This window comes from Oryzias latipes, chromosome 6 (genome assembly GCF_053564925.1).
Source record: "Oryzias latipes strain Hd-rR chromosome 6, Olatipes_Hd-rR_3.1".
NCBI lineage: Eukaryota > Metazoa > Chordata > Actinopteri > Beloniformes > Adrianichthyidae > Oryzias > Oryzias latipes.
Window position 1 is genome coordinate 7,625,612 of NC_136242.1, and position 26,375 is coordinate 7,651,986.

At 42.2% G+C, this 26,375-nt stretch overlaps 1 protein-coding gene across 14 annotated transcripts in view; it reads left to right on the forward strand.

The window, feature by feature from the left end:
• The window catches only part of LOC105354170 (carbohydrate sulfotransferase 1), a 48,784-nt gene that overhangs the window by 13,636 nt on the left and 8,773 nt on the right, over window positions 1-26,375 (forward strand). For 7 of the 14 annotated variants that reach the window (XR_013656324.1, XR_013656325.1, XR_002873380.2 and 4 more), the window contains 5 exons: window positions 310-380; window positions 1,476-1,842; window positions 4,709-4,922; window positions 5,011-5,237; window positions 20,829-21,046. Coding sequence is in view for 4 of the 14 variants with exons in the window: in XM_078948345.1 (XP_078804471.1) it covers window positions 1,510-1,842; window positions 4,709-4,922; window positions 5,011-5,237; window positions 20,829-21,046 (992 nt within the window). In the remaining 10 variants the exon portion in view is untranslated. The remainder of the gene's footprint in view (window positions 1-309; window positions 381-1,475; window positions 1,843-4,708; window positions 4,923-5,010; window positions 5,238-20,828; window positions 21,047-26,375) is intronic. The other 7 variants (XR_013656320.1, XR_013656319.1, XR_013656318.1 and 4 more) reach the window with 2 other exon arrangements.

The window sequence follows — 26,375 nt, forward strand, 5'->3', positions numbered from 1 at the left end:
AAGGGATAAAACAGATTAGAAAATGAATTAATGAGTTTCCCCATGCATACATTGTTTTAACAGCTCCTCTAAAGTTTGGGCCAAAACCAAATTTTGCTACTTCGTGGAGTATGAAGTTGTGTTCAGTTGTGTCAAAGGCTTTGTAAAAGTCGAGAAAAGGTATGAAACTTTGGTCGGGGCAATAATCTGAATAATCAGTTAAATCAAGTACTAATCTGATATTATTTGAGATGTGCCTATTTTGCATGAAGCCAGAATGAGTCTCAAATGATCCAAATATGATCCAAAACCTTTTTTTTCCAAAACCAGGGAGGCGGGCCCCACAGTTTGAGAACCACTGGTCTAGAGGAACTCCAAACTCCATACCTTCTTCGCGGATGGTAGATTCCCTTCCTTTACACTTTGGTTTTTGTTCACTTGGCAGCAAGCAAGAGAGGAGGATGTGCACTGTTTACACAGACAGACAAAGCTGCCCTTTGGGACAGTTTTCCACACCAATTGGGGAGGTATTTACTGAAATTTGGCTGTTTTTTCGTCCAATCTGGCAAAACTGGAGACAGATAGATGCAACACTTGCATGAACTCAGTGAGTAAATTCATGCTTTTAACTGTACATACTGTATGTGTTGAAGAAAAACTGCAACGAAAGTATCAAAAGTATATATCTCATCACGCTAGGATCAGTACTTTACCTCGTTATCGATACCATCGATACTCAGATTGATACGCCCATCCCTAGTCTGTTTCAGAGGGGGGGACGTTCCTTCTCCCTTTAATTTTCCTGGCATTACTGTGCAGCTGGAAGCCCAGAAGTTGTACTGAGCTGTCTGAGTGGTGTTCACTGAGCCAGGTTTCAGTAAAGCACACGGTGGAGGAACAGCAAAAGTCAAAGTTCTGGATTCCGAGAAGCAGTACCAGTACTTCATCCACATTAGTGGCCAGAGAGCAGATCTAGGTGTATGGGCGGGAGTGTAATGCGTAATCCCCGTTGATGCAGTTTGACGAGCGCTGCTGCACATTTACCCCGCCAGCGTCTCCGTCTTAAACCACAGCTCTTTTGACCAGGATCTCCAAAAAACAATGGAAAGAGTGGAGAAAGGAGTCAGGTACTGGATTGTGTAATATGCAGGAGTTCTTCTCTGCCAAATTTGATTCCAGAGGGAGAGTGGAGAGTAACAGTAAATGGGAAAACAGTGGCAAGTACTAGAGAGCACAGCACTGAGGCAGCTATCCACTATTATCATGGATAATTCTTGGATGGTTTTGGCCCTGCAATGGACTAGGAAACTGTTCAGGGTGTATCCCCACTTCTGGCAGGTTCCAGCAACCCTGTGCTCCTCAAAGGGGGGGGGGGGTTCAACAATTCTAAAAAGTCAGAAAATCAATGGAAATAAACTCAATCATAGAAAAAAAATGCTTAAAAACCAATCCTTATTGCCTGTGGTCTAATATGTATGCCTTGTCTTTTATCACAGGGCTGGAACATCCTAATGCATTCACCCAATCAGCATGCAGTGTTCCTGGAAGACATTGGTGCTGCTAGCTTTAGCCTCCATTGCCATTCAGTATACAGCCATTCGTACATTCTCCACAAGGCCTCCAAGCCTGTTGTGCTCGGTGGGCTTGGTTCTAGCAAGCTGCACAACCAATTGCAGCATCAACGATGTGATGCAAAAGGGTCAGGAGACATTCCAGAGCTGTGGGGATGTTCTCCCCCACATTGCTTCCATTCCTGTCCCACCTGCCATTCATAATGCCAGGAGGAGAACCAACATCCTCATTCTAGCCACCACACGGAGTGGCTCCTCGTTTGTTGGCCAACTGTTCAACCAGAATCCAGAGGTAAGCAAGAAGTGAGGAATCAGAGAAGCTCACAGATTAATGTTGTGTAAAAGAAGCATGAAAAGGTAGGCCAAAATCATGACGTTAGGAGACAGAAGCTCAGAGGTAAAACAGTGATTTGTTTATCAGTCAGCCAACAAACTGATTCCAGATCTATACAAGCATCATGCAGCCGTCAAAACTGTTCGTATTCCCTGTAAGCAAAAAATGTTACAAGCTATAGGAGTATTTTATAGAAGTGAAATAATCAATAACCCATGGTCACTGAGCAAGAAATATTTAAAAGCAAAGAAACTAAATCTGGCTTCCTCATACACGGAGTTTAAACTAGTCAAAACTATTTATGGATCTGCTGTTTGAATGACAAAATGGACATTTAGAAAAGGGCCAGAAACACAAAGCTATATTTCATAAACAAAGCTATATTTGTAAAGGTAAAACAAAAATCTAAACAGTGTGTTGAGCTTTTGTCTTGCTATTTTGTCATCAGGGGTAAACGGGTGGAGACCCAGGAGGGAAAAAGTCAGTCTGTCAGTCAAATTAAGCCAAAACACTATTTATTTATGTTTCCTGGTCCAGAGTCTGCTTGGGTGTATTTAGACTGAAAATTTAGTCTGGATTTCTGGAACAAATTCTCAGTCTGAATGCACCTAAGCAGGCTCTGATCTTGAAACAGGAACCACTCTCTGAACCATCTTTGGAGGTGGTCTCTTTTCGTATCCAATTGGACTGAGCTTCATTTCGCTCAGCCTGGATACAGTCCGTCTTCGGAGCGGAACAACTGGACCAAAATGGCCACCGTAGCCAGGCATTACAATGTAAACAGAAGTGACACAGCAACTTATTGAAATATGGTCGGATAAATACAGGCTCATCAAAATGACTTTTAACGTGACACACATTACTTCTCACTGTTTTCTCAACAATCTATGTCATAAACACTTATCAGCGTACCTTCATAGCCGCCGTCTCCTCTGTAACCACCTTGCAGCACGCCTCAGCCGGACCAAATCAAATCAAAACTTTATTTGTAGAGCACTCTTACAACGCAGGTCACTCAAAAGTCTTTACATAAAAACCTAATCAAATTTAAAAACAAACGGACAAGACAAACAAACATTTTCTTGAAAAACCCGCACAGTGCCGACCCCCCCCCACCCACCCACACAAACCATGATAAAAAGAGTGATAAAATGATACAATGTAGAAACCTGAAACAAAAGTAACAAGTTAAAAGTTTTTTACCTGACGTTGATTCAGATGTTAGGAATTGGTGAGCAATATACAAAGTTTGAATAAGTGAACTATCCTAAAAAGGATTGCAAAATTTCCATTATAATTCCTGGCCAGTGATCTTTAATAACATGCTTTTGTTTACAAGCTTTGGTTTGAAACAGGAAATGTTTTAATACAGACCAAACGCAAGGTTCAAGACTCGATCCCAACAAAATTAAGTTGACCCAGTTCGGACCGAAGGACATTTCCAGTCTGAATACATCTTTAATCACCAACAGTTTGGTGAATTTTATTAGTAAAAAGCAACAAATCAATCATGCACAACAAACCAATACTGACGGGAAGGAAAAGGGCTTCCCTAAGACAAGACAGGAAGTAAACTAAGGGCGGATGGGTGTGTGGTGCTCCACAGAGGCTGTTAGAGCATGAGCCTGCAAAGACAACAGCAACCATACTTAGCAGAGAACAAGATCCTTTTCATCAGTTAAATACTCAAAGCTATTCACACTTTCACTTACCAGTTCTGACATGTAAGAGTTAATGGCCGACGAAGCATTATCACTTTTTAACGCACGCCGTGGAAGCCTGAAGTGTGTTAAAAAGTGATAATGCACACTTCGTCGGCCATTAACTCGCTTATACCATGGTCACTTACAAAAGAATTAAATAGTAACCAGTTTTTTAGTCCTTAATTCTTGTTTTTTTCCAATTTGGATCGCACTTTCTCACAAAAAGCGTACTATTTGTTATTCTGCACCACGTAACAAATAGTCCGAGTCACGCCGCACACCGCTGGAGTAAAGATTCGGCGATATGAAGCGAAATATATATATATATATATATATATATGATGCTGATCTTTCCGATGGGTTGAATAAAGCATCAGTTCAGAGAGAAAGTTCACCTCTTACCGCTTGTTTTTGTCCAGATGATAAAGCAAAAGCTTGTTTTAAAGAAGCAGGGGCAGTGATACAAAACATTTAAGCTAGGTGACTGGAACTTATTTTTTATGGATATGGTATCTGGTATAACACTTTTTAATGCATACCCAGCAGCCAATCAGAATCGAGTATTCACCTGGACCATGGTATAAGACATTTTAGTTTACATATCTGAAATAATATTTAGTGATATCTAACATTACTATGTAATAAAAGGTTTTCAAAGTTATTTTTGTTTCATAACCCTCTAAAAAACCTTCCTGTATTTATGGGGGACCAACTATTGATATATTTGTTTCTGTTAATATATGTTTGATTCTTTGTTTAGCACCGCATAAAAATCCTTTATTTTGTTGAAACACAACTTAATGGTAAATGACAGAAACTAATACGGCCCTTGCAAAGTCCTCTCTAAGACCATTGCTTCACAAATGGCACTCTCCTCCCCCAACCAGACACTCAGATTAATTCACCACTAGGCACTACCCAGGCCATGGGTGAGGGGGTCGCAGAGCAGGTTTTTGATCCTAAGATCTGAGGTCTACAGCTTTACCTCTGTGCAATATCTGCTTTACAGTTGATGGTTTGAAAACTTCTTTGTGAAATCCAGCAGGTTCTTTAGCAACTACACGCTGCTCTTTGTGTATAACTACCATCCTGAATTATGTTTTCCATTTTATGCACCTCAGGTATTCTATCTGTTTGAGCCTTTGTACCATGTACAGTCGGCATTGTTGCCTCGACTGGCAACAAGTCGAAACTCAGCTGAAAGAAGATTGATGCTGGGACCAGCCAGAGACTTGCTGAGGTCCCTATACCAGTGTCATCTCAGCAGCCTTGAACGTTACATCCAGCCCCGTCCCACTCAACATCTGACTGACAAGCTGTTCAGGAGAGGAGCTAGTAAGTTCCATGTCAGCACCCTTTCTGTGTCTAATGTGGTTTTTGTTACAATTTGGTGATGCGTTTCTCAACTTGTTTCTGCATTCAGGCCAGTCTCTTTGTTCTGCTCCCGTATGCGAGGCTTCCCTCAGCCCTAAGGAGCAAAAACTTGTGCTGGCTGATGAGGGGGAGTGTGTGAAGAAGTGTAGTCCACTTAATATATCACTTGCAGCCAGTGCCTGCAGAACAAGGCATCATGCAGCCATCAAGACTGTTCGGATTCCTCAAATCAGTGACCTACGAGCACTCATTGAAGATCCAAAGCTCAACCTGAAGGTACAAAAATTAAACTAAGTTTAGCACAAAAGCCCTTTTATTTGTGTTTGGTATCATCTTATTTGTTTTTATTTTGCATTGTGGCATTCATCAATCATAAAAGAAAGACTTTAGAGTAGTATATATGGGGTGCCCGTGCACATGCATATGAAGTCCACGCGCGTGTATGAGGTGCGTGGGGGCGGTGCTTTGATGTCATCACAAACACGTCAGAAAGTAGGTGGCACTTATGCCATGTGGTCATGGTATAAGTGTGAGACAACCCCACGCAGGCAGACTGTGTTCCAGTCATCAAATGGAGCCTAGCAAAGCAGAAGTCGTCTCTCTCACCCTACAGCCCTCCTGAATTTGCGGGAGGGGGGGTAATCAGGATGTGTGGGGTGTCATTTCATGATTATGATGTGCTAGAAAAAGATGCTATCAAGCACAACCCAATCTATCAATTGATACCAATTCACCAAGAAAGAGAGGTGTCATAGAACATGTCGTCTGTAACCTTTGAAATCTTTATCCTGTCCCAGAAGCTTCACCCATGGGGGGGGGGTCATAATCAGATGGGAACATCAATAGGTTTGACCATAACCGGGGGGGGGGTCCTCTAAATAATTATTCTCGCGGCTATCACGAGATAATCAAACACTCTTCTTAAATGAGTCAAGATGCTCCCAAGGCGAATTTCCAATCACGTCAACTGTTGATTCTGCTCCAACATCTCACATGACTTCACTTCTGAGGAACTTGGTTTTCCTAAATGGTAAGCAACTCTTTCTTCCTCGTGTTGAGATTCTTTACAGATTTGCATGTTAGCTCTGCATTTATTCAAAAAGGTTTTCTTCTCTTTGAACAGATTTAATTTATCAGGAACACTTCTGACTGTTGTGGCTAATGTCAAAAGAATCCCAATGATTGACAGGGAGAAGGAAGGTCAGTACATTTGGATACTACAAGCATTTACTGCATAGTTAAAATATGAACTTTGCTTTTTTTTCACAAAGACAGAATTTCAACCTCCTGCAAAGGTTTTCAGGAGACCTGTTGTGAAGTGTAAGTAATATAAACTACCGCTTTTACTAGAAAAAAAAAGCTTAGCCCAACATTTTAACTGGCTTTTTCTTTTAAGATAAAAAGAGAAAATCTCTGTCCCTGAAGGGGATCAGAGAACGTTCAGAAGAAACGCTACTCTGACAAAAACAAGGTAGGAGTTGGAATCCTATGTGGCTATAGACTTTAAAAACGTGTGGATCCTTTAAGTAATAAACCTAGAAACTGGTGCTTTTTTCAGACTCTTTTATTTACTCCATTTAAAAGAAATATTATAATCCTGGAGAACCCATGGGGTCAAATTTGTACCTCGGTTACTTTCTTTTTTTTGTTTAATATTCTTTATTTGTAATTTCTTTACGTTTTTATTTTTAAGTTTTTGGCTTCTGTTAATTGCTGCCAAGTTTGTTTGAGTAACTTTCAAAGCCCTGAAAAAAAGTATTGTTGGGTTCTCTAGGGTAAAATCTAACGCAAAGAATTTTTTACAGGTCAATGGTTTCTGAATCTTCCACATCTGTAGCGATTGCACAGTTATTATTTATGTGCTTATTATTCGTCTGGATTTTATTCTAAACATGGGTGTTTTTTTTAAAAAGAAAGTGTCTTTTTGCAGGTCATTGTTAGGTTGAGTGGAAGGATCCCAAAGCAGAGACTGAAGCCGATGGGAAGTTGACAATTTATTCCTCAGGAACAAAAACTAAATCAGACAAGATGCTGAATTCATGGAGCTAGACTGATCTAGACTGATCTACTGGACAGGTGCTAAGAGCTACTGAATAGTAATAATCCAGCAGGGAGATGGAGAAAGGTGCAGGCTTTTAAAGACTGATGAGATGAGGAACAGGTGTGCAATGGAGAGAGGCACCAGGGAAAAGGTCAGCCACGCCCCCCCCTGCTCCACTCCACACTGATCATAACAGTCATTTTTGTATCAATGTACGCCATTGCTGAACTTTTGTTTTGGCCGCACGGACGCAGAGGAAGGGTTACGTTTAGGATTACAGGTTTGGGTTACACCATCAAATAGTTCTTGAGCTGGCTGTGTCTGCAGCTCACCGCTCCTCCGGGAGACGGATCAAATGTGGAGAACATTTCACACACCTAGCTGCGTGACAGCTAATGGGACTTTAATTACTTTTAATTTTAAAGATGTACAGCCAGCAACAAAACCCAGCCTTGGACTTGAGGGAAATGCAGCAATGTGCATCCTGGATGCATGCATGATGTGTGGCCCACATGAATTTCCATCACTTTTTGTGCTTCAGCCTTATTTAAAACATTCACATTTACTTCCGCAGCATAACCCTCACTCAAGAGATGGCAGCTGCAACACATTTCCTCATGTAATTATTGGAAGCAGAAGAGATGGGTTTTTTCAAAAGGAGGAGGAAGGAGCACCAAACCTCATTATTATATGTACCAGCAGGGCTCAAGACCCCACCAACACGCCAAATGTCCATCAGGTAATCATTGAAGAACTACCTTATCTGCCAAATTCACGCGTGCTCTGTCAGGACTTTAAAAAATTGTGCTCCATGTTTGATTATTTAAAGAACTCGTCTAAACTTCTGCATATCTCAGTCCAAACACGTTCAGCAAACTCATTCACCATGGCTCCCCCTCATGAAAGTCATGCATATATTTTGGACCAGTTGATTATGGTTCCTCTTCAGAAGGTTCTTATCTTTTTTTATCTTTAATTGATTGATTGATTTCAAGCATTGTTGTCAATAAAACAATTACACAGATTTATCAAACTCATTACAGAAATGATGAAATTCATAAATGCATGCATTGGGATGGGATTATGACCCCTCATAGGTGAAGCTTCTGGGACAGTATAAAGATTTCAAAGGTTACAGACCACATGTTCTATGATACCTCTCATTCTTGGTGAATTGGGATCAACTGATAGATTGGGTTTAGCTTGATTGGATCCTTTTCTAACACATCATAAACATGAAATGACACCTCACACATCCTGTAACAATCCAGGTGGGCTGTAGGGTGAGAGAGACGACTTCCGCTTTACTAGACTTCATTAGGTCAGTGTTTCCCAACCCTGGTCCTTGGGACACACTGCCCTGCATTTGTTCAATCCAACCCTGCTGAAACACACCTGCCTTTGATGCCTGTCATTGTCAGGCTTCTACAGAGCCTGGTGATGAGCTGAACCAGGTGTGCATAAGCAGGGCAACATGGAAAACATGCAGGACAGTGTTCCCCGAACACCAGGGTTGGGAAACACTGCAATAGGTGACAGGAACACACCATGCCTGTGTGGGGGTGTGTGTTCCTGTTCCTGATAAGTTCCACCTACTTTCTGACATGTTTGCAGTGATGTCAAAGTACTGCCCTCATGCACGCACATCACATGCACGCGCAAAACCGTCCCATTTATACAACTCTTTAGATGTCTAATTTAATAAGGGGAACAATCCTACGGATGTCTACGTTTTTACGAAGGGTTTGGAAATTCCCAATGTTGTGAGAGTCAAACTGTTTAGAAAGTGTCAAAGATGTTTGTCTGTTAATTGTTGATCTCAAACTCTTCAATCCATTGCTATTGCTGATTAATTGAATTTCAAATAAATGGCCGTTCTTTCAAAATATCACTTTTATCACAGGAACCCTTACATCTTGAACAAGAAGAACCTTAAGAAGAGACTCAAATTTAAAAGGCCTATACCATGGAAAATCCATTTGATGAGCTTTAAGTGTATTGTAATGTTCATTCCTCACCAAGAGAAACCCCAAAGTGGTATTTTGATCCATTCACACATTTCTGAGGATTCCTCTCAAAACCTGCTCTCTGAGCACTAGCCCCTCCCCTCTACAAAAACTAGTGGGTTCTCTCATTGTGACGTCACAAAGTGGAGAACAGCCCCTTCCAGGAAGAGTCTGCACTGCCAGCTCCGCCCTCAGGCTAACAGACACACCCACTTTTCCTGTGGAGCTATTGGTGATCGGCAAAAACTCTTTTATATATACAATATGCACATCCATCTCTGCACAAGTTAGGATGATGTTTGTTTTCGTAGGCCAGACACAGACACACTGCTGAGGCTGGCTCTATGATGACGTCATGAAATGGGCAACGCCACAAGTGCTTCAGAGCGACTCACTTCCGGGTTGGAAAAGAGCTCAGGATATTAACTAATACTTAATAAAACTTGTTCTTTTGTGTGCCAAATGTTATATATTATAATATACATGGAAATAGTTTTCTCTGACTGGCACATGAATAGCATGATGAAAGGCCTTTAAATTCTAGCCAGCAAACAAAAGTCGAACAAGGAAGAATGACTTGAAATTCTACCAACTAGAAAAAAATAATTGGTTTTATTTGTACTGAAATGTGATTTTAGGATTAATTTTCAATTTCCTTCCATAGAATATGAAAAACTATTTTTCCTTTTGTATGTATCAACTATCCATAAATCAGCAAAAAGGTTTTGAGGTTATTTTGGTCATTTATTTTTCAGAGACTTTAAATCTTTTATACTTGCTAGCAGTCTTCAAAATTTAACAAGCTCCATGTTGTTATTTCAGTATTAGCATCTATTCCTCTCTTTTCTAGTCCAGTGAAATTCCTAACATTATCAACGTTAGGGGAGTGTTTGATAAACTTGAGAACAACAAAACAGAGCTAAAATATGAAATGTTGATTAGTGATTAAAAAAATGAAACCAAAACATTTTGATTATCTGAAAACGTGTCTCTTTTTACTTGGTTTCTCACTTTGTTTTATGATAATGATACACATGGCCAAAAGCTAATACATCTTTGGACTGGTGTATTGTGTCCTGCTAAGTGATGTAAAAGGAGATTGTCCAGCAGCTGAACAAACAGATGAGACCTCTATTGTTGTCTAATGTTGCTGTTAAGATGGGGTTATATCTTCAGACACGTGAAGTGTATATCTGTACAAACCCCTTTTGTATTTGAGGGAAAACTTTGTTTTTATTATTATATTTGTGCACATTTCTTTTTTGGACCACACAACAGAGAGAAAAGAGAGGATGAGTGGGATATTAGAGATGGGAACAAGGGTACAAGAAAGGAAAAAAAAGGTCAATAACGTGGAAGGGGAGTAAATGCAAACAAAAAGAGGCGACAAGTTGATGACAAGTTTTATCATTATTATTTTCATATGTAGACGTTTGTCAAAAGGGCAGGGCCTGTCTACAAACCCAAATATTTCAGACATACCTGTTGGCTGCAAAAACCTTCACATACAGGTGTGTTGTGTGTACTCATTACAGATTCTGATGAGCTCACATACATATATGCATACAAGCAAACATGTCATGTATACAGTTAATCTTACCTGCATGCATACATGTCTTCTATTTGAGCAAAGGCGAGCGCCCATCTTTGCTTGCCCGCTTGTTTATGTTACTATGGGTGATGATGGTATGGGATTTAGAGAGTAAAACAAAGAGAGGGAGCACCCATCCACCCTCACATAAAGCCCCCAGCAGAAGGTGAGGTGGCAGTGGCACCCAGGACCCCCCCTCAGACACCCGCGAGAGAGGTAGATCAACGAACTTCGCCTCCCTGATAACCATATACCAGCCAACAGACCAAGGATTGAAGGAACCCTCAGCAGCAAAGAGTAGGAGGGCAAAAGAGCATGGACAGCTCAGGTCCCAGCCCAGCCAGATAACAGTGGCAGTGCCCAAGGTCCACCTACATAATTGCCTCCCCAGCCCCAGACAAGCAGCTCACCACCACCCAGGAGTTCTGAGTGTCCCCTCCCAACTGACCACAGACACAGGTCAGGGCCCACCTGTTATGATCAGTGTGGAATGGAGCAGGGGGGCATGGCTGACCTTTTCCCTGGTGCCACTCTACCTAACTCAACCTAACAGAATCATCTGGCCAACATGGATCCCGCAGATCTTGAAGAAGTTAAACATGCCCTCTCGTCCCAAGGGGCTCTTGTTGGACAGCATGACCAAGCACTCCAGGAGATCATGAACACCCTTCAACACCTTTCCACTGGAGTTAATCGTCTCGGCGGTCGCCTGGAGGAGGTCTCGTTTCAACTCACCTCAAGAGGATCGCCAGATCAAGTTCAAGCCGCAGGATCGGATCCAGCTCCAGTACTTGCTCCTCACGTTCCTGCATCATCCCCCCACAAGCCCTTCATCCCCACTCCCAGCAGGTACTCCGAAGAGATATGGCTATGCAAGTCGTTTATTCACCTCTGTAGACTCGTGTTTGATCAGCAGCCTCTCACTTATTCCTCTGATAAATCCAAAGTAACGTTCATCATGAACAAAGTCCTCCCCGTTTATGCCCCTTCATCTGCCGGTGTTTCCTCCACCTGCAACTAAGCGGGACACGCCTCCTCACGCCACACTTTTGCTCTGGATGGTAGACTGTTAGCCTGTGGAACTCACCGTACATGTCCTGTGTCCCTGCCGTGAGTTAATCAGTTTTAACATTATTCCATCTCCAGTCTCTCAGCTTGTGTTGGATCTACCCTGGCTTTCACTCCATAATCCACTCATAGACTGGGCTTCACAATCCATTGTTAATTGCAGCCTTTTCTGCCATTCTCACTGTTTATATGCTGCTGTACCACCTGTTTCCCCCTCTTCTGAGCCTCCTAAACCTGTTGACCTTTCTTGTGTTCCATTGGATTATTTTGACCTCAAGGAAGTTTTTTCTAAGGACCGTGCTTCCTCTCTGCCCCCTCATCGACCCTATGACTGTGAGATTGTGAGTTGTTACCTGATGCTTTGCTACCCTTCAGTAAATTGTACAACCTCTCCAAACCTGTGAGGGATGTGATGTAGACCTATATCCTCTTCCCCCGTTGGATTTTTCTTTGTAGATAAGAAGGATGGTTCCCTTCACTCATGCATTGACTACACAGGTCTGAAAAACATAACAGTAAAAAAACAAATATCGTCTCCCACTCATGGACTCTGCTTTCAGCTCCCTCCAGACTGCAACCGTCTTCACCAAGCTTGACCTCCAAAATGCTTATCATTTAGTGAGAATCAAGGAGGGTGACAAGTGGAAGACAGTGTTCAACACTCCACTGGGACATTTTGAATATTTGCCTTTTGTACTGACTAATCCTCCAGCTGTTTTTCAATGTCTTATCAATGATGTGCTGCGTGACATGTTGAAGATTGGCCTACACCCACTAGTAGGAAGTAGCTGCAAAGGTTTTTGGGGTTTGCTAACTTCTATTGGAGGTTTATCAGGAACTACAGCTCTGTGGCCTCTCCCCTGACTTAGCTGACCTCTGTCAAAGAAGACTTCTTCTGGTCCTCAGGTGCTGATGCAGCCTTCGTTACGTTAAAGAGTCTGTTTTGTTCTGCTCCTGTGTTTTCCCATCCTGACCCTACAGCTCAGTTTATGCTGAAAGTGGATGCCTCAGAGTCTAGAGTTGGGGCGGTGCTCTCACAGCGTTTTTCCTCTGATCAGAAGATGCATCCCTGCGCCTTCTTCTCCTGGCAGCTTTCTCCTGCTGAGAGGAATTACAACGTGGGAAATCGTGAGTTATTGGCAGTCGTGCTGACCTTGAAGGACTGGCGCCATTGGTTGAAGGGAACATCTCAACCTTTCTTGGTATGGACTGATCATAAGAACTTGTCTTACCTCTGTTCTGCCCAGAGACTGAATCCCCGTCAAGCCTGGTGGTCCCTTTTCCTGGGGCGATTTCAATTCACCCTCACATACCGCCCAGGGTCTCGCAACCAGAAACCTGATGCCCTGTCCAGACAATTTTAGCTGCTAGCCTCCTGCAACACTCCTCAGGACACCATCCTACCACGTTCCTGTGTTGTTGGTGAAGGTGGAGCATGAGGTTCAGAGGGCTCTGGAAAACCTTCCCTCTCCTCCTGAATGTCCCTCAGGTATCCTGTTTGTTCCCCCATCTGCTCGTTCGTCCGTACTGCAGTGGGGCCACAACTCCAAGCTGGCTTGCCATCCTGGGATACACCGGACCTTGAGCTTGCTTAAACAGCACTTGTTGTGGCCCTCCATGTCTGCTGACACACAGGAGTTTGTTAAGGCATGCTCTGTCTGTGCACGTGGCAAGGTATCCCATCACGCCCCAGCTGGACTTCTGCGACCACTCCCAATTCTTCATCGACCCTGGTCCCACATAGCGGTGGATTTTGTCACTGGCCTCCCACCTACCGAAGGCAACACAATGGTCTTGACCATAGTCATCCGTTTTTCCAAGTCCATCCATTTTGTGCCGCTTCCCAAGCTCCCATCTGCCTTGGAGACAGCCAACCTCCTGGTCCTCCACCATGTGTTCTGGCTACAATGGCTGCCCCAGGACATTGTGTCAGACCGAGGCCCCCAGTTCACATCCAGGGTGTGGAACGCCTTCTGCCGGGCCATTGGAGCCACAGCTAGCCTGTCGTCAGGATACCACCCCCAGACCAACTGCCAGACTGAGCAGGCTAACCAGGACCTAGAGGCAGCTTTGTGCTTGTTGCAGCTAGTCACCCTGCATCCTGGTCAACCCGTCTGCCCTGGGTTGAGTACTCGCATAAGTCTTTGGTCTCCTCTGCCACAGGTCTGTCTCCATTCATGTCATCCAATGGCTGTCAGCCTCCCCTCTTCCCCTCTCAGGAGAGAGCAGTGTCCATGCCCTCCGTCCAGGATCATCTCCGAAGGGCCCGTCATGTATGGGACAAGGTCCGGGCAGCTGTCTTCCGCATTGCCTCTCGGAACCGCGCCCTAGCGGACCCCCACAGGGCCCATCCCCGGACTACAGACCAGGACAGAAGGTTTGGCTTTCCACACGTTACATTCCCCTGCAGTGTGAGTACCGGAAGATATCTCTGAGGTTCATTGGCCATTTTGAGATCAACCCCTTTGTGGTCCGTCTACATCCCTGCTCATCCACCCGTCCTTCCATGTGTCTCTCCTGAAGCCTGTCTCCTGCAGTGTTCTCAGCCCCCTGGCCGAGCCCCCTCCTCCCGCCTTGGTCATGGATGATTATCCGGCGTTGCCTTCTGGATGTCCAGCAGAGGGGTATGCAGTATCTCATTGACTGGGAGGGTTATGGCCTGGAGGAGCGTTTCTGGGTTCCCCGCTCCTTAATTCTGTCCCCTGCTCTCCTTGATGACTTTTTGCCCTTCATCTGGCATCTGTATAATAGTTCAGTGTTAACACTTTTTTAATCATAATAACAGAAATGTCTCAAAATACACAAATCAAAAGTTGATATACCCCAGTTCTTAATACCTTGTATTGCCTCCTTTTGCATCAGTAACAGCTGGAAGTCTCTTGTGGTCATTGTGGAGGAAGTTCTTTTTTTCTCTAATGGTAAAGCCGCCCAATCTTTTTAGTAGAAAACCTCAAGGTCCTTTAAATTCTTGGGCTGTCTTGCTTAAACTGCCCGATTGGGATCTCCCCAGAGGAGACTGAAATGGCTACTCCAGAATCTTTACCTTACTCTGGTGGAACCAATGACAGGGGGACTTGGCCTTGTGTTTTTCGATCAGCGTCAAGTTGAAATGTTCCAAAGCGTCCCATGCGTGGCCCCTAGGCTGAAGAGTGCAAGTTTACTTCCAGTATCTTCTGATAACGAGCTGCATTCTTCTGCATTCATCTCTACATCAATTTTGACCAGGTGTCCTGTGCTTTTGTAGCTCACACATCCCTAAACCATCAGCAATGCGCCTCCATGTTTCACAGTAGTGTTGTTTACCCGATAGGGTAAATATATAATAATATAATAAGGATCCATTTAAAACATTAGTGAATGCATATTATACCATGGTCTGGGTAAATACTCAACTCTGATTGGCTGCTGGGTGTGGAATAAAAAGTAATTAAAGCCGCAAGCGGCGTTGTATGGCCCGCAGACGCAACCCGCCTTCCACGCCCAACTCTACGCACCACCGCCCTCACCGCCCACTTTTGATAATGGCTAGTCAAAACTGCATATGCTAATTATGCTAACTATGCTAGCTATGCTAATGTGGCTACAAGTGCTGGCATAGCGATCAGCATCATCAACTGACTCAGAAAAACACATTACCTAAAATGCTAATTATGCTAACTATGCTAGCTATGCTAATGTGGCTAAAAGTGCTAGCATAGCGATCAGCATCATCAACTGACTCAGAAAAACACATTACCTAAAATACTAATTATGCTAACTATGCTAACTATGCTAATGTGGCTAAAAGTGCTAGCATAGCGATCAGCATCATCAACTGACTCAGAAAAACACATTACGTAAAATGCTAATTATGCTAACTATGCTAGCTATGCTAATGTGGCTAAAAGTGCTAGCATAGCGATCAGCATCATCAACTGACTCAGAAAAACACATTACCTAAAATGCTAATTATGCTAACTATGCTAGCTATGCTAAAGTGGCTAAAAGTGCTAGCATAGCGATCGGCATCATCAACTGACTCAGAAAAACACATTCCTCCATTGGTGAGAGCTATATGCCATAAGTGGATAAAAAAAACCCACTTTTTTCAAAATGGCGGCTTTTTTGTTTATTTTATCTCCATAGCAACCATTTTATGTTTTGTTCCCCTTGAGAAGACGAACAGATTGACGTCAGTTTCGGACAAATCGGTAAAAGTAAACTTTTTGTCGTCCTTAGCAACAGTGGTTTTATGCTAACCACGCCCACATTCCTTATATGTCCATTTCCAGTCTTTTTCAATGTATTCAGTTTCAGGCATGGATGCATGCATTCAATTTTCACTGTATTGTATTGAAATGCATGGGAGTTATAACAGTGCGCCACTTTGCTAGCTTGCCACACGCACGCCGTTCAAAATCTACAACTTCTAATTCCAAAATTTTTTCCACAGTAGCTTGCCATTGATGCCCAAAAAGTTTCGAGACGATCGATAAAAATTCCAACGACAAGTTTACGTTTGAATCCAGTGGCAAAGGTGTTTTTTATAGAAAATTCAAGATGGCCGCCTTTTCCCGAGGTCAAAGGTCGACGAAACTCCAGAGGTAATTGTAGACTTATGCTACGGACATGCGAGTCAAATTTCGTGAAAATCGCTCAAAAAAAAGTTCCTTTTTCCCTATTGTGTAAAAACGCGAAAAACTCAAAATGGCCGATTTTGGCACAAAATGGCCGCCAAACCGTAGGTCGTGTCGCCATCACGTAATGATTTCAAAACTTTGTTTGGATATACCCGACAAAGTTATCTGGGTTTGGTTAGCCGATTCATAAAAAAAAAATCCGAAATTTTTTTTTTTAGCCGAGTCAGCACTTTTTTTTGCGATCGTTTTTTGTTTACCACGGCCACATTCCTTTATCGATTTTGTCGTATGTGACATCGTTTTGTTCAGTGTGGGCCAGGGAATCCTATATTTCATTTTCACGACATTCCGATAAAATATGTGCAAGCTAGCTAAAATGGCGACGGTTGCGAATTCGCCACGCGCACGCGTTTCAAAATCTACAACTTCTAATTCCAACATTTTCTCCACAATTGATTGCCATTGATGCCCAAGAAGTTTCAAAAAGATCGATGAAAATTCCTAGGACGAGTTTTCGTTTGTATCCATTACTAAAGGTGCTTTTTTTTGAAAATTCAAGATGGCCGCCCCTTGCCAAGGTCAAAGGTCAACGAAACTTCTTTGGTTATTGTAGAATCCTGCTAGTGGCATGTGTGTCCGATTTCGTGAAAATCGCTTGAACAAAATTGTTGTTTTCCCATATTGTCAAAAAACACGAAAATCGCCATTTCTCTGAGTTCGCCACAAAATGGCCGCCAAGCCGTAGGTCGTGTGGCCATCCCATAATAATTTTATAACTTCTTTGGGATATTTCCAACACGCGTGTCTTGGTTTCGTTACTGTATTTCAAAATATTTTTTTTTGGCCCCATAAGCGATTTTCGGCCCATTCATTTTTTTTACGGGAACGCTCGCCGTGATGTCATCGTCGTGGGGGGGGTGACATTCTCTCTGCCGAAAATTCATTTTCAATTTATCCTAGGTGTGTGCCAATTTTGGTGAGTTTTCGGGTATGTGGCGGGGGTCAAATTTGAGCTCAAAGTATCCGTTAGAAAGAAGAAGAATAATAAAAAAACATTCGAAAAACAATATAGAAGTTTTTGCAGTCAGGTGGCCTATGTATTTCAATGCGGCCTGTCTTTTTCTATAGGCTGGGCATGTCTTTTTGGCTTTAAACCCGTCTTTTGAGGGCTTTTTTGGGCTTTTTTGGGTTTTTGTCGTCATTTTTGCGACTACAATTTTGACGTTTGTGCGTTGGTGTTGTGCGTGTGTGTGTGTATTTTTGTTGCGTTACACAATTGTCGTGTCGTTGTGTGCTTTGGCCGACTTTTGACCCCATTTTTTGGCGTTTTGACGCGTTTTTTTGACGTTTTGGACCTTTTTGAGTGTTCGACCCTCGTAGCAGTTACAATATGGTCCTTGCACTCTGTGAGTGCTGCGGGCCATAATAATCCACAGTGATAACGCACACCTAAAAAGAAGTTCTGGTCATATAGCATAAATATTCATATCACTGCGCTGGCTTCTTTAAAACAAACTTTAACTTCATCATCTGGATAAAAACAAGCGGTAAGAGGAGAATGTTTTCTCTGAACTGATGCTTTATTTAACCCACCCCCAAGATCAGCATAGATATTGCTTTCCTTTGCCACTGCAGCCGAGATTGGGGCTGGCTCAGCCAGCTAAGCCGGTCTGCTTTTTGTTAAAAAGCGATCTAAATGTAAAAAATAACAAGAATATAGTACTGAAGCCTGATTTCTCTTGAAGCCCCAAAGAACTGATCTCTTTTGTAAGTGAACATGGTAAAAGCTAGTTAATGGCCTGTCAACTTCTGTCTACCACGGCGTGTGTCAACTTCTGAAACTACACACTTCGTTGGCCATTAACCCTGACATAAGCATTATTAAACTATTAAATACACTTGTATGCATTACTTTGCATTGGGTAATCATGAGGTAATCATTTACTATGGTTGTTTGTTTGCTTGGAGATATAGGAAGCAAGAGGTAAGTAAGGTTTTACTTAGTGATTTTAGCTTGAACTAACCCTTTATATACACTGTAAAACCTCATCAGCATTACCTAACCATTATGTAACCATAATTAATACTAAAGAAATGATTGTGAGGTGTGAACAATTATCCTCTAGGAAACACTTAATAAACGACTGTTAAACATGATCAGAGATGCAAAAAAGTGGTAAACAAGCCTTACTAAGCAAACAAAAATCAATGATTTTACACGTTATATTCAACTCCAAACAAATTTACTACTTACAAGTCATGTCTTTTGAACAAATTTGCATACTTAACATAACCAGAACAACAATTTCATTTTTAAAACCATTTTTTTCTTTCAAAACATAACTAGTTAGTCAAACACCACACTCAATTTCTATAATTCTTAGATTATTTGCAAAAGTACGAATCTAGCCACAGGGGTTGCAAGCCAGTTGCCTCTGTGCCGGTCCCAAGCCCGGATAAATAGAGAGGGTTGCGTCAGGAAGGGCATCCGGCGTAAAAATTGCCAAAATAACCATGCGAATCATCCACATTTGCAAAAGTACACTTTTCTTCAAGACATACATCAGTCAAAACTGTAAGGTTTTGTATTTGGGGCCCAATCGAAAAGGCTCTGAGGAAGTTACAATGGTTTATTGAGCTCAAGGCGGCAGGGGGATGAATCAGAGTGGACAGTTCATTACTTCTTCACCTCTTCCAGACAGCAGGGAGTGCATGTGAGTGTAACTATGAAGGACTCAGTTAGGACTCAGGGGCAGGATGAATGTTTGTCTTATTTGAAGTGGCAGCAGGTGGGCAAGGAACAGCAAATACCATGGCATTAGCAAAGGAGTGAACATACGGCAGAGCAGTCAATGTGTGGAATTGGGCTGAACTTCTGTAAAATCAAACAAGAGGAGAATCCCAATTCCTCTCTTTTCATTTGATTTTATAGAAGTCAAGCCATTGACCTTGGTCAGAGGCAGGTCAGTTTCAGGAAAATAATGACAAACAGAGCACATTGACAAGAAAGGACGAACAAACTGACACCAGATTTTGTTCAACTTAGCTGATTGTATGGAAGTCACAGTAACAACAAACAAAAGATATCTTTTTTGTTTATTCAATAAAGACTAATTTTCCATCTAGGACACTCCCACAACTGTTTTAAATTTACTATTAGAATCACTGTTTTTCTATTTCATATGAAATTAAATACAATGTGGGGTGCTGAAGTTGACTTTTTTTGACTTGTCATCTGAGTAGTCACTCACACCTCTAAATTCAGGGGTGAGTGAGCAGTAGTGGTTTTAGGCACGGGCAATACAGGCAATTGCCTGGGGTGCAAATTTCAATGCGTGGAAGAAAAGAAAAGAAAAGAAAAATTGCGCCACTATCGGTTTTCTATTATTTATTTCACAGACGTTGTAACAGCCTAAAACCAGAGAATTAGCACCCTGCAGTTACACGCGCTCCTGTCTTTGAGAAGGCGCCACGTGAGTGAAGAAAAAGAGGAGGGGTAGTGGGCGCAGGCAGCGAGGTGAACATGGAGCCAGGCCGCGATTACGCAACTCCTGGATCATCACGTGCTGTTGCATCACTCAGCTCATGTTAATAATGTCATTATATACTAACTATTGTAGATATTTTTATTAAGTGTCTTTTCTATGGTTTAGTTGGTGTCAGTAATTGACATAAAGACAGCAGGTAATGCAGGAAAACAGCTGCACTTTTTGAGATCATAAATAAACAATTGATCGTTTGTTTATTGAGGTTTTTGGAGGATTTCTACTGTTACACAAAATTAGGAAAATGCCAAATATTTTGGAGTAATTCTACCAAGAGTTCTATGATTTAGTTTTTAATGTTTTCTGAGACCTAATAATGATTTTCACAATAACAGGTTTTCTCTGATCCGTTTCACAAAGACACACACAGGACGTCACACACCAAGCAGAAATGAACTTATTGCTAAAAATGATGCAGGAGTCCAGCTCTAAAAAATGACTAAAGAGCAAAGAAAATGGAATGATTTCATTTGTTATTTCTAATTATTAATATTTCCAGGCTTTGTTGGTTCTGTTCTGCAGCATCTTCATACTGCTATAATTTTAACAGAGTATATTTTATGGAGAACAAAACATTATATGTTATTTAAGGTTTAACTTGATTTATTCTGGATTAATATTCCTGTTTTTATTCATATTTGTTAAAAAAGTTCAGTTTTAAAGGTTTAAACGTTTAGTAAATCAATAAATGTTTATTTTGTTCAGCCCAAAACCTGAATTGTATTTTTAATTTAGACCCCCTGTGTGACTGAGTTTGAGCCCCCCTGCAATACGAGTTTATAAAATTCACACATTTTTTGTGTAAAATGGCCACATAAAGATGGGGAGCACAAAAGGATGCTGTCAAATTTGTATGTGTGCGGGGCTGGTGGGGTTACTCGCCCGGGGAGTAAGTTAGTGTTGAACCGCTACTGTGAGTGAGTCCTCTCTCAGTAAAAATCTTGATTCAGAAACAATACCTGTAATAATGCTAATTGAATGCACTGATTTTTCTCAGGTGGTCCAGCTGGTTCGAGATCCGCGGGGCATCTTGGCATCTCGTATTGAAACATTTAGAGACACTTATAGGTTGTGGCGTCTATGGAGAGCGACTGGACGCCGCCCCCATAACTTAGATCTGAGTCAGATCAACACAGTGTGTGAGGATTTCCTTCAGTCCGTGTCCACAGGACTTGCCAGACCTCGGTGGCTCAAAGGAAGGTACATGCTCCTAAGGTGAGAAGGAGTGGGAAAATCTTGTACACATATATTATTACATTTTATTTTCAAGGATCTTGTTCAATAAAGTTTATGAAACTGCAATGTGAGAATAACACTGGCTGCGGTTCCATGTGCAAAATGTTTTGATCGGATCAAAGATTGGATTAGAATTCAACGGTGTACATGGGCCCAGAAAACCCTTTTCTGATTATATCAAACATCTACATGGGCCGCACTTTCGGTGGGAATAAATCATTCTCACTTGGTAGAGGAGAGGAACCCGCGGGGCGAGCGCAGAGGCGTCCGCGTGTTGCACCGGGCTTCCGTACAGCAGCCAGTCGGTCCTGTTTGTGCTCCAAAGCCTCCTCTGGAGCGCCACACCGTCTATGCATCCAGAGCAGCAGTGACCCACGATCAGAATAAACCGTTTACATGCACCACGATCGGATCAGCAATCGGCATAACCCACCTATCTCCATCTGAAAGAAATTTTGATCCAAATGAGTCTGATTGCGGCAGAGTATTCCGAACGGTGTGTTTACATGACGCATTTTTCGCCTGATCAGGCGTTCTTTTATCTTTCTTTTGTCCGTGTAAATGCAGCTACTGACACCTGAGAAGTCAGCATTTGTTTTGTTGCTTCAGACCAGTGCTTCTCAATTATTTTTTGCAAGGCCCCCCTAGTAAAAAGAAAATGTTTCCCAAACCCCGCCCCCCAACCCCCCCCCCCCCCCCCCCTGACACCCGCGTGGACTATAAATAAGATCAGTATCTATAAAATTGTGTAAGTATACCTAAAACTGTATCTTCTAACATTAACAAAAGAAAAACATGTATATAAATCCCCTTTCAACAAATATTAACTTTATTTAGCCACAGAAACCCCGTTAGAGTCTAAAACAGAAAAGAAGATTAAAGTGCCTGAAATAAAAAAAATCTGTCATTCCTTATTCAAACTAGAAACATTTTGACCAACTGAACCATTTGATGCAGAGAAAATAATTCAATCAATAAATAATATTAAATGTAAATTGATCTGAAACATTAACACAGCATCACCAATATATTTAACGTTTTTAGTCTGAAGAAATTGGTAAAAAACATTGTGCTGATTTTTTTTTCTAAATGATGGATTGTTTATTTATGATCTCATAAAGTGCAGCAGTTTTCTTGCTTTACCTGCTGTCTTCATGTCAAATACTGACACCCAACTAAACGACAGGCAGACAAAGAATACATTGATGGAAAATAAAGACTCGTCATCAAAATGTCTACAGTAGTTAATAAAGAATGACTTTATTAGCATGAGCTGAGGACTTTAAAGGCACGCCATGATACTGGTGTTGCACAATAGAGGCAGCTCTCCGCGTGTGCGTTCCACCTGCAGCCTGAGCCCACTGCCCCTCCCCTGTCCTTCTCACACACCTCAGTGTGAGAAGGAAAGGGGAGCAGCTGCAGGGACGGCAGTTCACGGTTTCAGGCTGTTAAAAACTCTGTCATATAGCAGATAATAGGAAACCCCCCCCTTAAATTTTCGCTCTGGGCAATTGCCCACCTAAAACCGCGATACTGCGCGCCCCCCCTGGCATTGCATGCACGCCCCACTATTTGAGAAGCACTGCTGTAGTCAGATAGTTTCCAAAGTATGCTAAATGCTGAAACAGACCATGTCAATAGATTTATTACTTATTTATAGTAATAGTTATAGTAAAAGAAAGAATTCCCCGGGTCGTGCATGCGAATGTCTTTGGTATTTGTGTTGTGAGCTAGTGTAGCGATGGCCAAGAAACGCTCAATCGATTGAGCCTTTAAACCTTATGTGGTGGCCTACACCAAAGAACATTCTGGTAAGGTATCTGCAGGACATTTTGGGGTGGATCCTAAACGGATCCGAAAATGGCGCAAGCAGATGGGCGAAATTGAGAAGACGGCTGCAAAAAAAGGAGCAACAAGCAACTGATTGCCTGGTGGAGGTGCAAAGAGAGCAAGTGACGAATTCGAAGAACTGGTGTTAACATGGATTATTGAGCAAAGACGGAAAGTTGCACGTCTCCAGGAAAATAACTTTTAAACCTCCTCTCTAAATATCTTCAGAAATGTCTAAATCCAAATCCTCCTGCCATTGAGATTTAAGTGTTATAAAGGGTTCATGTCATGTGTGTTTAGAGAAGAGGAAACATTTCCAGTTGCTCCACTACAGCCAGCTTTAATTTTCAAGATGGATTCAAAAAGAGATTTCTGCGGACAGGATTGGGGATGAGTGAATTATTTCGATGTAAAGCTGTGAAGTTTCAGAAATCTAAAAAAGTGAGACAAAGGCATGTTGAATTGTCCCTGTGGTGGGGGCTCTGGTCCTTCTTGCCCTTTAGCGCCCTTGAATTTCTCCAAAATTCCAACTATGGGTGAGCACGGTCTGACCATGTTTACAACACTCCTTGTGGACCCCCACTTGTGGGCGTCCTCCTCCTGGGCAGGGGTGGCCAGCCCCTGCTTTGGTCTCTCCTGGACAACCGTGGGCCGGGTGGGTGGCTGCCTAGAGCGTGGGGCGGGTCTCCCTTGGGGGGCCCTGGCTCGTGCCTTTGGTTGAGGTGGGGGGATGCTCAGAACTTCTAACTGGTGGGGTGCTCATCTGGGGCAAGGCCCAGTGTTAGGGCCTCCTAACAGTGTTGAGGCCTCGGGGGGGCTGCTCTCCTGGTTGGGCTGGAGCTTGCACTTTCTGTCCACCTCTGCCTCCCGACTCTCTGGCATTGGGGGCCCCAGTGGCGGTCCTGCTGGCCTGGGTGGCGGGGTGTGATCCCCCCGGTGGGTGGTTTTTCTCTATCTGCTGCGACGGGGGCCTTGGTGTGGGGATGACTGGACACTCTCCCTCTTCCTTTTACATTCCATCATCCACCTTAGAAGAACATAAACACTCTCTCGAGCACAGGTGTTATCTCACCTTTGCACAAACAGTTTGTGTGACTGAAATGTTTCACATGTGTTGGTCTGAAAGCTTAAGTATTCGTGTGTGAATGCTAGTTGTATTATGTTCATGTTGCCGCGCGCGCACACACACAAGACAAGGCAGCGCACACACAGTCTGTGGTGATCTCGTAGGGGACACGTGAGCAACCTAGAGTAAGAACACCTGTTTCTGCGTTAAATTAATTAAGTTTGCGTCAAGGAGCCCCCACCATCCTGTCACCTTGCTACTACGATGACCGTATGTTGCGCTGTTTGTGTAGAACACACTGGGGTGGCGGTGACGGGGGGGTGGGGGGTTTGCACGCGGAGTAAACAACAAAACAACAAACAGGTAGAGGGGCGGGGCTTAGAGTCACCGCTTATGATTCCAGACCCGCGACAAACTATCAGCTGCTTCCTAATACTTAATAATAATTAATAACTAATAGTTGTCATCCGTAAAATTAATATAATTTTTTGGGTTTCCTGGATTTAAAGAAAAATAAATAAATAGAAAGGAGTCTGCATCAAAGTGAATTTGTTTCCATCATCTCACTTAACTTAACTTAACTCTGGTGTTTGACAGACAGAAAAGTGTATTCAAGGTTGTGGAAAATGGACAAAAGATCAAAGGAAACATCACGCTCATAAAGAATAAAAATAATTAGATTAAATAATTAAATAAATATCCTGTCTGGAACATTCTCATGTATAAAGTAAAATGTTTTGTTAAAAAAAAACAATGTTTTTGTATAATGAGGAAATACAACACTTTATGTTCTTAATTTGTTATTTATCAAACAGTATCGATAAGAGTACCGTTAAAATACCGTATCGATAAGCAGTATCAATAAGAGTAGTAGTACCGTTAAAACCTTAACGATACCCATCCCTACATTTGAGTGTGTGGACAGGCCCCGCCCCTTTTAAATTTATTAGATCTAAACTTGACTGTAATATATTTTAGTATCTCCAACACAAGAGGCTTTCTGTTTGCTCTGCTGTTGGACAGGACAAGTAAAAAAAACGTTATTTTACTAGCTTATGAATTCACTGGCATGGTTTCTTATTTATGAAGATTTACCTTTTTACCCCAACACTCTGTCAAATTCCTCCAGGAGGTTCAAAGTTATTTGGTAAGCTCTTTATAGGATTGGACAAGAACAAAAGCATATCGTCGGCATACAAGGACACCTTAATCACAGAGTCATACGGATAAATTCCAGTTATGTTGATTTCTTGGCGTATTGTGTCCAATGGCTCAATCACGATAGCGAATAACAGAGGTGATATAGGACAGCCCTCTCTGGTGCCATGTTTAAGTGAAAAATAAGGGGAGAGGTTATTTTTTGTACAAACAACTGCTAGAGGCAAGGAATCTTTACCCAAGGGATACATATTTCACCAAAACAAAATTGTTTTAAAATACATAACAAATATTCCCATTCCACCCGATCAAAAGCTTTCTCTGCATCCAGAGACAGTAGTACTTCTGCCATAACTGGTGAAGCAGAACTGTAAAGGATATTAAATGAACGTCTGACATTATAAAATGATAAGCGCCCTTTGATGAAGCCAGTCATCTGCTAATATTGAGGGCAAAACCACCCCTAAGCGACTGGGTAGCATTTTTGAAAGAATCTCATTTACATTTAAAAGGTAGATTGAACCGCAGTATGAACCTTCACGAGGATTCTTGTCTTGTATAGGGATGGGGGAGGACACATACTCCCCCATCCTCATTTCCTCCCCCATACTGGGGGAGGAAATGGGCCTGTGGGGATGGATTCTTCGAATACTGATAGAAGGATTGGAGAAAGATGGTCTGCAAATTTTTTCATGAATTCAACAGAGAATCCATCAGGTCTTCATGCATTTTCTAATTTGCATGGACTTAATTCCCTTTGAAATCTATTGGGTAGAAAAGGGTTGATCTATCTCCAAAGACATTTTTATTATTGATTAAGGGAACATTAATTTTCCTAAAGAATCAGTCAGATAGAGTTTGATCAGCATGAAATTCTGTCACATAGGGTTGAGTAGAATCTATAAAAGCAGGAGTTTACTTTTGGGTGGTCTCTGTATTTATTGCCTGACTGATAGCTCACTTAAATTAAAGTCCTCCTGACAGTTTTTGGTGAAATTGGTGAAGTTTTCCCAGCTTTTTGACCATGTTGGTGTCTTTGGCATTGTGAGTTGTTGATAAGGTTTTCAATTTATCTGATTGATAAGTTAAATTCTGCTTGAAAAATTAATTGTAATATGAGCGTGTCATCGCTTGGAGTGATTGCAAGTGCCACATCTAATTTGAGGTTCTCATTGGACAGCTTATCCATTTCAAATTGTGGCTTTTCCTTTGTTGTGCACTATAGGATAGGATTTGGCCCCTCGGGCATACCTT